Here is a 12,967-nt window from a genome sequence, read left to right on the forward strand (position 1 = left end):
AAACGTCAATCAAAAGCGCGGCGTCCAACAGGTTCGCGTGAAACCCGCCTCCTCCCACGTGGACGGCGCGGCCAGCGGGTCAGAGGGAAAAGGTCGTCCGTCTCTTAGCAACGGAGTAACCGTCGCTGGCAAACAGAAGGGCGGAGATAGGTGAGTGCGTCCGTTCGCGGCCGAGGAATCCTTTAACCGGAAAGCACCGGGGTCGGCGGTGGCGGGGGGATCGTCACCATCCCGTTAAAACGAGCTGACGAGCGGTCTCTATGCCTCAGAATGAGGTTGAATGTTCTCAGGCAGAATATCTGAGAAATCAGAAAGTATCCGGAGCTCACTGCCCGACAGGTTTCTAGAGTCAGGAATCCTTAATACTGTACTGGCCAAGTGGTGGAAAATGGAATCCGAATAGATGGATGTTTGATGACTGGCGCGGATAAGATGGGCCGAAGAGCCCTTTTTGCGCTATTAAAATCTCTATCACTACGATTCCTGTTAGGCAAGGGATCCGAATGCAATCCGAGTAAAAGGAACTGTAGAATTCAAAACATAAACAAATCAGCTTAGATCATTATCGAACAGCGATAGGCTTGAAGGGCCGAATGGCTCCGAATTGGTATGTTCCTGAGCTGATGTCAATTCCTGGAGAAGATTAGTGGCCACCCACAGTGTTCGTCCAGCCTGATATAGAGCTGGGCCTTATGGTCTCGGGAATCAGTAAACTCCAATGTATGCTCTTGACCCTTGGATCCTTATTGTCCCTTCAGTCTGTCATTTGAGGCAGCCCATATCAACTTAACACCAAGGCATTAATTATGACTTATCAAGTTGACTGCACTGGGTCTGAGAGACTTCTGACTCAGTTCCAGGTAGCCATGCACAGCATACATTCTTTATTATAGTTAGTGGTTGTAAAGTCCTCTTTTAAATTAATTCGTGAAATATGGACATCACTGGCTGGACCAGCATTTATTGCCTCTCCCTTGTTAATTTCAGGAAGGTGATGGTGAACTGCTTTCTTGAACTGCTGCAACCCATGTGCTACAGCTAGAAAATTGAACATAATACATTGTTTTGATCTGGAAATCAACACTAAATACCACGCTTAAGTATTAAAAACCCTTGTCCTTCCTGATTTTTGTCTTTTTGGTCATTCTTCACATAGCAACTGTGATCATAGGGCAAGTATGTGTGTACTTTATTTTGACCATTTGTACAAAATTCTTTGTGGAAATCAACTTATGGATGTTTATTGTACTTCAGTGGGAGTATGTTTCTGTAAGATCAAGCATTTTTGAAAAAAATATAATTTACATTTATATATGATGGTACAGTTGACAAAGACATAAATAAAGCTGCACATTACTGACAAGTGTCAACTTTACAAACTAAGTGGCAGCCTTATCACCCTAAAACTCAGCAAATGAGGAGGTTAGTGCTTAGCTTTGGAATGTGTTTTTCAGGAAAGCTATCAGACAGATTTGACACTGAGCCGCACAAGGAGATATTGGGACAAGTGGTATTAAGGATCTAATTAAAAGGAGGAAAGAGAGAGGCACAGAGGGAGGAAATTCATGGCTAAAGGCAAGAGCACCATTTGTTGAGCGATGAAAATCAAGCCTGTGCAAGAGACCAGAACTGTAGAAACTGACAGAAATCTCAAAGGGTCGTAAGGCTAAAGAATTCAATGCCATAGTGATGGGTTTGAACACAAGAATGAGAATTTTCACTTGAATAAAGGCAAAATTGCTGGGAATCTGAAGCAAACACAGAAAATGCCACAGATGTTACCAGACGTGCTGAGTTTCTCCAGCATTCTCTGTGTTTGTTGTTGAATGAGACTTCAAATCGAAGCATTTCTGATCCAGGAACCAACGTGCACATGTGAGCACAGGGATGATACATGAACAGGACTTCGTGCAAGTTAGGACAAGGATGTTTTGAATGAACTCAAGTTTACGGAGGGCGTAAACGGGAAAAACTGTTTAAACAAAAATCAAAAATGTGTACCTATATATTCTAAACTATTTTAATAATGTGAACTGATATGATTTATTATGGTTCACGTTATTATAAACTACTTGTTTTTGAAGTATACTAATGTATTACTCCTAAATATATTAATATAAAATCTTACTAAATGCCATCAATATATGTTATCTACATCAACCTCACGCAATGCATCCTCTAACTTTTTTTCACATGAATTCTAAAAATCTTACAGATCAAGTCTAATCTGTCCTTCTGCCAATGTTGCAATTTAAATGTGGCATGTTGGTAATACTCGTCTCAAAGTCAGAAATTGTGGGTTCAAGTCCCACTTGAGATTTGAGCGTGTAATCTAAAATTGCCATCTAATGTGGTACTGCATTGCATTGCCAAAGGTACTGTCTTTCAGATACATTGCTGAACTGAGGTTTATCCACTCAGTCATCTGAACATAGGAAAAACCCATGGCATTGACATGAAGAAGAACTGGGGTGGTTTTACTACCTAATGTTTACCACTTAACCAACATTGCTAATTTAAAATCCTGTTTATTGTTTATATTAATGATTAACCATGGAAGCATTTGAGGCACTAGGAGGGTCCAGTAACTGAACTGACCCCAATTTAACTTTGGCATATGGACCTCAGGCAGTGGTCTTTCCCACTGTGCCTTGGCAACAGCTGCCCCAAACTTTAGTGCATCCCTCAGCACGTAGTCCCGGATCTTGAAATGTGCCAGTCTGCAACACTCAGTTGAGGTCAACTCTTTGTTCTGGAGGACCAACAAGTTTTGAGCAGACCAAACAGCATTTTTCACCAAGTTGATGGTCCTCCAAGTGCAGTCCTGGTGTACGTCCTGGAGAACAGACCGTAGAGCACAGAGTCCTGTGTCACGGAGCTGTTCAGGATGAACCTCAACAAAAACCACTGCATCTTTCTTCAGACTTTGATCTCAGGGCTGTGGGCCATGTGGCTGATACTGTTCTGATGGGGGAATCCCTGCCTGAAGCACCATCTGTACTGGATCTCCTTTGATCAGTGAGGTTCTTGTATAGTTAGTCAATATTACCAGAATCTGCTGTCTTAAGAGAAAATGGTGTTTAATGCTTGAAGTCTTTAAAGTCTAAAGGGGAAAAAAAGTTGACTTATAGTTTCTCTTGAATATACGATAGAAGGAAAGAACACATCGTGTTTAACTTTTGATTAGCAGATGGGGTAGACATTATAGTCGATTGGTCTCTCTCTGTCTAGTACATGTATGATTCCAAAGAAGTACTTTAAAAACAGCACTGCTACAGACATTAGAAAATATATTGTTTTATGTTTCAGCAATACGGCCCACTGCGGATTTAAAGATATGAGAAAAATCTACAAAGAATAAAACAATGGCAAGTGAAATCATTGTACAGCATCAACAATTAGAATCCAATGCTGAAGAGAACATCAGTAAATCCTCAAATAAGTATGATGTATCTGTGCAAAATATGGCACCCAACCTGGATGCACTACGAATCTTGGAACCAGTTAGGAAAAAACTTGCATCAATTGAAGCAGAGCGGATTATTTCTGTAATTGAAAAGACTATTGATAAAATAGAAATAGTCACTTTGATTCCCTATATAATAAACAATCTCGATAGGTTCAGCATTGCTCTTGGTTTAGAGCTGACGTGTGCTCTAAGAGAACATGACAGACTAGAGAAACATCTGGATTTTGCTTTTAGCAGACTATTCAATGTAAAGTATCCTGCACAGGCAAGTGAGAATTCAATACACAAAATAAAAATGAAAGAGAAAAAGCAAGATATTCAAATCCTTCAACAGGCCTTTGGTACTTCAGTTAAAAACATCCTTCGGCTCTTTAAGGGGAATCCCCCAGCCTGTCAAATAATCCAATCAGAATGTCATGCCCGAAGTCGCACCTGTGTAGATCTCATCCTGGTGCTAATGGAACTGAGAGACTTTGTGTTTGAGAGACTTCTGATAACCCCCAATGAGGCTAAAGAAAAGTTTGAATATATGCAAAAAATCATTAAACGAGATAAGCAAAACACAGAAATTACAGCCACTTTGGAAGCCGAACTGACAGAAGCCATCCAAAACAAAGAAAATGAGGTAAACATATGCTCTGAATCTAATGTCTCATGTTGCTGTAGCAATAAATGCCATAAGTTGTATAATTCACACCCTAAATTTAAAGTCCATTAAAAATATGCATTAAGTTATATACTGGATTTTAAGATAAGTTTTAATATTGTGATTAGGGCATGTACAATGCCATCAAAAGTCAGCAATATCTTATATCTGGTACTTTTTAGCTCAGATGCTATAGATTCCAGTGCATGTATGAAAATAGATAGACTTGTTTAACGTACTGCATTTTGTATACATGTTGTAGTGTCAGCTTTCATATAATCTGTATTTTTTTTTAACCATTACACAAAAGTTATAAAGGTAAATAGTGGTAAACAGGGCAGATCTGATCCTTGGAGTTGGAAAGTACTGAAAGCACATTTTATCAGTTCCATGAAATGTTACAGTATGAATCCAAGTTGTTAATAGGAAGGGGTGGGAAGTGTATAATTATAGAGTCACAGAGGTGTACAGCACAGGAAAAGGCCCTTTGGCCCATTGAGTCTGCACCAGTCAGAAACAACCATCTATTCCAACCCTATTTTCCAGCACTTGGCCCATAGATTTGTATGTCTTGGCATCACAAGTTTACATCTAAATCCTTCTTAAATATTATGAGGATTTTGGCCTCTCCCATCCTAAGTGAGTTCCAGATTCTGACCACCCTTTGGGTAAAAATAAAATGCCTTACATCCCCTCTCAGCCTCCTACCCATTACCTTAAATCTATGACAGCTGATCATTGATCCCTCCATGAAGGTGAGAACTTTGAGGAAACAGACTATAAAGAGTAATGTTTAAAAGCATGGGGTTTGTTTAAATATAGGAATACCATATGTGATGTCAATCACTTCCTTATATGATCTCATTTCATGTTTATTTTTGTGGAAATTGAGTCCCAGTGTGTTGTATTGACCAGTACAGAATTGAGATTCAGGAGTACAGCAGTGAAACTGTTTTGTGGTCTGGGCTGCATCTTAAACATATGTGCTGTCATTTTTCTGAAGAATGACCAAATTAATGAAAGCAAGATAGTCTGCTCAGATCAAAGGCTGCAGACACACCTGTCAATTCCTCTAAGAAATCCTGTATGACCACTGCATGTCTAAACTTCACACAACCCCCTATCTAGATGTTTGTGTAATGCTGTGGTGAATGTGCTTCAATCTGCATGCTTTCCTCTGAGAGGTGTCATGCCCTTCACAGATATTCAACACTGAAAATTAGTTTGAATACTCCTCACGTCCAGAGGATTCCTGCAGTACCTGTCTGTTCCTACCTGCCTGACAACTATCCACTTACTTTTCTCCCAGAAAGTGGCTGTGGTGAACTTCTTTGGAATGTACACGACAGGAAATTCCCAACTTCCTTTTTATTCTTTAGTGACTTGAGCTACTAATCAAGCTCAGGGTAATTTTTTGAGGACACATGAAGTGCTGTGGAGTTCCCACAAGATGCAGGAATTGCAGGAAATGGTCTGTCATCCAACTATTTTATTTGAAAATCTCTGTACTATCATCATGTGTTTTAAGCTCAAAGGTAGATGCTTAACTCATTATCTGCAGATGCTTCATCTTAAGCATTTTCTTGGCAGTTTTTTCATGATGGTGGTTTGCCATTGTCTTCCACTCACAGGGCACAGCAAAGAGGTAGGTTCCAAATATACCTCAGTTGTGCTGATGGCATTATTCTGAATCACGTGCTAGCTATTGAGCTAACTGGGAAAACCAAGGTCTCACTCTGAGCTAAGAGTTTTCTAATCAACCTGTTCAGAGATATTATTACACACTGCTGGGAGTTGAACCCATAACACATAGTTCACAAATTGCACCCAAACTGCATGTTTGCCTTAACTAACATTCTAGCATGATAATAAGTCACCTTTACGGTCAAATTAAGGCTGTCAACTAGTCTTAAGGAAGAATTAATCTCTTTGCAAAATTTAAATCTCGAGTAGCACATGTTAGTTCCGCATTCTCCAGGATTACAACCTATGACCCCAAACTTATTCGTATGAGAGTCTCTTGAGTATCTCCTTCCATTTACCAAGATTGGTGACTGTGCATTTAACCTCTTAGGACATATCCTAATGCATTCTCTTGTTTTCCTTTTCCTCCTTTCTTCCCCTTAAAAGCCACCTCTTTGACTAAGCTATTGGTAATCCAAAGCCCTGCCTGCCTAATATCTCATTCTTTGACTTAGTCTCCATTTCGCACCCCCCATAATGCTCCTTAAACATCTTCAGACATCTTTCCACATCGAAAAAGAGTGAAAGTGCAAGCTCTTGTTGGCCTTAAAAATATTCAAAGACTCTTGCCACTTTTAAGGAAGAGAGTTCTAAATAGTCATGACTCAGTGTGAGAAATAATTTCTCTTTATCCCTGCCTTAAATGGGTGACCCTCGACTTTTAAATATTGACCACTAGTTCTAGTTCTCCCAAAACAGGAAACATTTTTTCTACATACAGCCTGTCAGGACAGCTCACGATCTTGTACAATTCAGTCAAATGGCCTCTTACTCTTTCATATTCCAGCACAGCCTAGTCTGTCTTCTTAAAACAACCTACCCATTTCCAGGTATTGTTCACCTTTTGTGAACTGCATCCAATGCATTTACAAAAATAACCAATACTGTACTCAGCACTTCAGATGTGGTCTCACCAACACCTTATCTAACTAAAGCACAACCACGCTAAACAATAACATTCTATTAGGTTTCCTAATTACTTGCTGTACCTGAATACTAACTTTTTATGACTCATGCACAGGGACACACAAATCCCTCTGCATTTTGGAGCTCTGGAATCTCTCACTGCTTAGCTAATATGCTTTTCTTATTTCTTCCTACCAAAAGAGACAATTTTGCACTGTTCCATATTATACTCCATTTGCTAAATCGTGGCCAATTCACTTAAACGATTTATAGAATTTTACAGCATCTTTATGTTCTCTTTTATAACTTATTTTGTGTTATCAGGACATTTGGCAACTGTACTTCAGTTCTATCATCCACATCATTTATATAAATTGTATACAATTGAGGTCCCAGCACCAATTCTTGTGGCACACCACTTGTTGTATCCTACCAACTAGAAAATTGACCCATTTTTACCTACTCTGTTTCCTATTATTATGCCTATTCAAATTGTTTTTCTTTGTATGTACTGCAGCTATATCAACAGATGTTGGTATTTTTGTTAGAGAAAAATTGGAGGACTACGTATCACCAAGGGAATGAAAAATTATATTCTGTGTTATATTTAATCAGCTTTTTGTTTTAAATATTTCTGTTGTAATGCAATAAAAATATTTTAAATAATTGCATCTTTAATTGTATGAACAGATGTTGAAGAAGAATGAGATAATTCGGAAACTCAAAAACAACTTACTTCAACTTGACTTGTTCTCACAAGATTACATTCGTCAAATTAAACAAGATGCAGAGAAACAACAGCTAAATGATCAGAAAGATTCAGAAGGGAAAATTGCCAAATACCATGAAGAAATAGCTCAGCTTCGAACTCAGTTGAACAACATGATAACAGAACACAGAGCATCTGAAGTAGCTTTAAGAAAGGTACAGTGTCATGCTGTAATAGGACCATTATCAATACAACCACACAATGTGAGCTGCAAATTTTATGGGAAATATATAATTATTTCTAGTGGCCAGGTGATTACTCAGCTTTTGAATAAAAATCCAAATTTATGGGAGCCAAAATAGATAATTTAATACCCAGAGTCAGTTTAATTATTTATTGAGATCATGGCTGACTTGTGACTGAACTCTATTTATTAACAGCTTTTTTCAGCAAGTATTTTTTATTCTTGCATCCAGTGTACATGTTACTGGCAAGGCTAGCATTTATTTTCCATCTCTAATTGCCCCAAGAATGTGGTAGTGAACCACCTTTTGGAACTGCTGCAGTCCATGGAGTACAGGTGCACATACAGCGTTGTTAGAGAGTTTCAGGATTTTGGCTTAGCAGTGGCAAAGGAACAGCGATTATAGTTCCAAGTCAGAATGGTGTTTGCTTCCGAGCATCTGCCACCCTTGACCTTCTTAATGGTAGAGGTTTTGGATTTGGAGGGTGCTGTTGAAGGAGCCACGGTGGCATGCTGCAGTGCACGTTGTAGCTGGTATACATTTCTGCCATGATGTGCTGGTTTTGGAGGGATTGAATGTTTAGGCTAGCAGATTGTGTGGCAATCAAGCATGCTGCTTTGTCCTGAAAGGCATTGAGCTTCTTGATTGTTATTGGAGCTGCACTCATCCAGGTGGAAAGTAATCTATCACACTCCTGATTTGGGCCTTGCAAAAAGTGGATAGGCACTGGGAGCTCAATGGTAGTTATTTTTCACAGAATTTCTTGCATCTGATCTGCTCTGCATCTGGTCAGTGGTAATCTCCAGGATATTGATAACATTAATGCCATTGAAAGTCAAAGGAAGGTGTTCAGATTCTGTCTTGTTGGAGATGGTCTTTGGCTGGCACTTGTATGGCATAAATGTTACATGCCAGACTGGATACTTTCCAAATTTTTTAGCATTTTATATATAAGCATTTTATTAGCCGCCTTGATTTTTTTTGTACTTACTCATGATATCTTTATGGTCCAAGTGCCTGGACTCCAGTTCACTTTGGACCTCCATTGATTCTAGCTTTATATCATTTAACTTTTCTGTCTTTTTAGGTCCAAAGTGGATAACCTTACATTTGCCTACATTAAAATCCATTTCCATAGTACTGCCTATTCATTTAACCTGTAAGAATCTTTGTAAACAGTGTAAATGAAAATATGAAATTACATTGCTTAAACTTGTGTATATATATGGCTTTCTGTCCCAATGTCGAAATATCAAGTGTCTTGTGCAGGTACATGTAAATAATGGTGATAGCTTGTTGCCTGCCCTCTACTTTAGATACTTTTAATCAAATGTTTAGACATTATCACACATCTCTGAGCAAGTGGGACTTGAACCCAGGTCTTCAGGGCCAGAGATCCGACCACCGCCACTATAGCATCCTAGGCTCAGCCATCTTCAATTGCTTCATCAATTCGCTTCCTTCCACCATAAGGTCGGGAGCCGAATGTTTGCTGATTCATTAAAGATTACAACTCCTCAGATACCAAAGTAGGCAGTGCCTACATGCAGCAAGACTAGAACACGGAGTTCAGAAGAAGGTTAAAGGATGATTTTCTTGTTATCTGGTTAAATTTTTTGTTGCTTGAATTTGACATCCCATATTTATGACTTACTTTAGCGAAAATACAAAATTGAAACAGAGATTGAAAACTGGATCCAGAAGTATGATGCTGACCTACAAGAAAAACAGGTATGTTTTGTTGCAAAGAATCATGAGCTCTCAAAGGAGGTTCTCTATTCATTTTTTATACAATAACTATTAAATTATTTTTCTTTATTGTTCTTGTAGTAAGATGCAACTTGTGACAGAATAAGGCATGGGTAATAGACGTTATATTAAAAATCTAATTAATACATTGATGAATATTTTTCAATAGTTAATACTGGCATCAAACCAGGTAACTGAATGATACAGCATTGTAAGAATACTTTTTCTGAATTGCTAGTATGAATTTTCCCAAGATACATTTGATCTTGCAAGAGCTTGTGCTATAATAGAAACCAGGCAAGTTTTCCCTGTAAAAATACATCAGCAAATTTTAGATAATCAGCTAAATTTTGTCTCTGAAATATAAATACAAAGATGCTAATGCTGATAAAGTTCTTCACTAGCAAAGACCAGAACAATCCAAAGTTTCATACAATCTAACTGTTCTGTCTAGCAGAGGGATTGGAAGAAAAATCTGTTCAATCTAAGTGAATAGAGAGAACTACAATTGAAGAGTAAAGACAAATCATCTAGAGTCAAAAATATTGAACCAGTGTCACATATGATGAGATGTTTCTTGTTCTTGATTGAAATATATTGTCATAGAAAAAAATTACAAAGTCAATTTAATATGGTGTTTAAATGAATCCATTTGTCACTGGATTTGCTTTAAAATCCATTAAAAACAGTTCAGTTGGTTAGTGTTCATAATTGTTAAGTGCTTCACATAGTGTTACTACCAATGAATTACTAAAATGCAGTAAAATGTGTCTTCTAGGATGAATATGAACACCTCTTTAAAATATACAATGATGAAACGGTCCTGCTGTTTGAATTAGAACAAAAGATTGGCATGCTTGAACCAGAATATACTCAGATCGTGGAAGAAAGAAAAATTAAGGAAGAGAAGAAAAAGGCCAAAGAACATCAAACATTCCTAATGGGAAAAGCAGCTATCACAATCCAGTCTTTCTGGAAAGGTTACAAAGTCCGCCAATTAATGAAAGCATTGAAGAAGAAGAAAAAGAAAAAGGGAAAAGGCAAGAAGAAAAAATGAAGACAAGGAGGAGATTCAACAGCAGAGTGAGAGAAAGATGCAAAAAAATAAAAGTGCATATCCTCCCTTTTTTTGTATTCTATTGGAATGTCTTATTTCTATTAATACAAGCTGTAGCCTCCGAAAATTAATTATTCAATTCTTCTTGTGTGTGTAGCAGCAAATCTGATATCTACCTCAGTCACTGATTAAATTGTGTCCCTTTTTTTTCAAATTTTCTATTTTCAATTATTTACCCTCCTTAACTATCACCTCAAGAGCAATAAAGGATTGGCAATAAATGCTGGCGCAGCCAGCAAAGCTTGCATCCGATGAATGAATTTAAAAAAATAAAATTTCGCCAATAAATCTACTCAATAACATTGTGGCAAAAATTATTTTCCAAGATAGAATAATTATACTATACATTTTAACATAGCCATCTTACTTTGAATGTTATTTAATTCCAAGTAAGCAGATTAACAACTGCGGTGAGAAATAAAATGGAAAAAATTGCTTCATCTCTAGCACACTCACTTAGAAAAGCAAAGTCTCCATAAGCCTAAAATTTCATGCTTCACTCTGTGCCCAGCTGGCTTTACCCCTAGGTTTAAATTTTTATTCTGACATGGTAATGAGCCCACCTTCGATCTGCTTGACAATCACCCCACCTCAGTTATGTAACCAGCCTCATACCAAGCCTTGGTCTCACATCCATACCAGGCTGTTCTGCACAGGTGATTTTCTCAGCCTGTTGTGGGAGATTTGCTAGTATATTTGGAAATCTGATAAAATGTCCCATTCTGTACATGCACCGAATCTTTCATCTGAAAAATAAATCATTTATAAAAATAATGATGTGATAAAACAGAAATAAAACTCCACAGTCATTCAATTTATTTAGTTTTAATAACAATCTGTTGGAATATATATTTGTGCCGATTATTCAAACATGATTTGCACTATAATTTCTAAATCTACACTTGCTGGGCATTACAAAATGGAGAGACACTTCAAACTACTAGATATAGTGCAACAAAAAAATCAGCCTGTGTACTGGAAACTTGTAAATTATAAAATTACTATTTATTGTGGACATAAGGAAAAGACAGATTTTGCATTTATATGGCATCTTTCATACTGTTAGGATGTCTCAAGTGATTTATAGGCAATGAATTATGGGCAAATATGGCACGTAATAAGCATACTACACAACGCACAAACAGTTGCAGTGAGTTAAATATTTCCACGTCTGGGAACCAGCTATCAATCACTGCCCCACTGATTCTCAGTTACTTTGACTACATCTCCTCACATCCTTCTTCCTGCCAGAATCTGTTATGTTCTCCCAGTTTCTCTATTTCCATTGTATTTATTCCAATGATGCCAGCTTCCACTGGGGTGTCTCCAACATGACTTACTTTATCCTGAACCAAGGTCCTCTTACTCCCCACCACCCTTGACAAAGCCTTCAGCTAAGTCAGACCCATCTCCTGCACTCTGCCCTTACTCCTTTCCCTCTGTCCTAGAATGATATTTCCCCATGTCCTTACTTTCTAGTCTCTACATTCTAAAGATCATCCTCTGCCAGTTCCGCCAACTCCAGCAAGACATTACCACCAAAAGTATGTTTCTCTCCCCTCCAATGTCAGCATTCTGCAAGGATCATTCCCTCTGTGACACCCTAGCCACTTCTCTATCACTCCTAACACTTCCTCACTTCCCTGTGACACCTTCACATGCAATTGCAGAAGGTGTAACACTTGCTCATTCACTGCCTCCCTCCTCACTGTCAAAGGCACCAGACACACCTTCAAGGTGAAGCAGCATTTCACTTGTACTTCTTTCAATTTGGTCTCCTGTATTCACTGCTCACAATGCCTTCTTCACATTGATGAGACCAAACACAGACTGGTGATCTCTTTGTGGAGCACTACCACACTGTCTGTATGAATGACCCCAAACTTCCAGTTGCTTGCCATTTCAATAAACATCTTGCTCTTATACTAGGAGATAGCAAGAACTGCAGATGCTAGAGTCAGAGTCAATACAGTGCAGGTCAGATGGAGAGTCTAGGCCTGAAACATCGACTCTCCTGCTCCTCTGATGCTGCCTGACCTGCTGTGTTCCTCCAGCTCCACACTGTATTGACTCTTGGTCTTTTACTAATATTTCTTTCTTGAGCCTGCTGCGATGGTCAGCAAAGCACAATGCAAGCTCGAGGAACAACACCTCATTTTCTGCTTAAGTACTTTACAGCGTCAAGTGCTGAATGTTGGATTCCCAAACTTCAGAAACTGACTGCATATGATGGCTGTTCTCCATTCTTCTTACATTGTCTCCAACCTGCTCCACAGCCTTGACTTTGCTCCGTAGAGAAGACCCATTCTTTCAAGAATTAATTTACACCCATTTTACATTTATTTTTCTTTCACCACCATTAACAACTCTTTGTCTTTTGCAC

At 38.4% G+C, this 12,967-nt stretch overlaps 1 protein-coding gene across 2 annotated transcripts; it reads left to right on the forward strand.

The window, feature by feature from the left end:
- Positions 1-36: 36 nt before the first annotated feature.
- iqcd (IQ motif containing D) lies at positions 37-10,876 on the forward strand. Of its 2 annotated transcripts, XM_048611775.1 has the most exons (6): positions 115-150; positions 988-1,176; positions 3,310-4,094; positions 7,455-7,688; positions 9,378-9,449; positions 10,246-10,876. In XM_048611775.1, exons 3-6 carry the CDS (start codon positions 3,366-3,368, stop codon positions 10,522-10,524), a joined length of 1,314 nt encoding a protein of 437 aa, XP_048467732.1. In that variant the 5' UTR covers positions 115-150; positions 988-1,176; positions 3,310-3,365; the 3' UTR covers positions 10,525-10,876. The 2 variants fall into 2 exon arrangements, with proteins under 2 accessions (XP_048467731.1, XP_048467732.1); XM_048611774.1 differs by lacking the exon at positions 988-1,176 and having other exon boundaries at positions 37-150.
- The last annotated feature ends 2,091 nt before the right edge of the window (positions 10,877-12,967 follow it).

Source organism: Rhincodon typus, chromosome 24 (genome assembly GCF_021869965.1).
Source record: "Rhincodon typus isolate 14 chromosome 24, sRhiTyp1.1, whole genome shotgun sequence".
NCBI lineage: Eukaryota > Metazoa > Chordata > Chondrichthyes > Orectolobiformes > Rhincodontidae > Rhincodon > Rhincodon typus.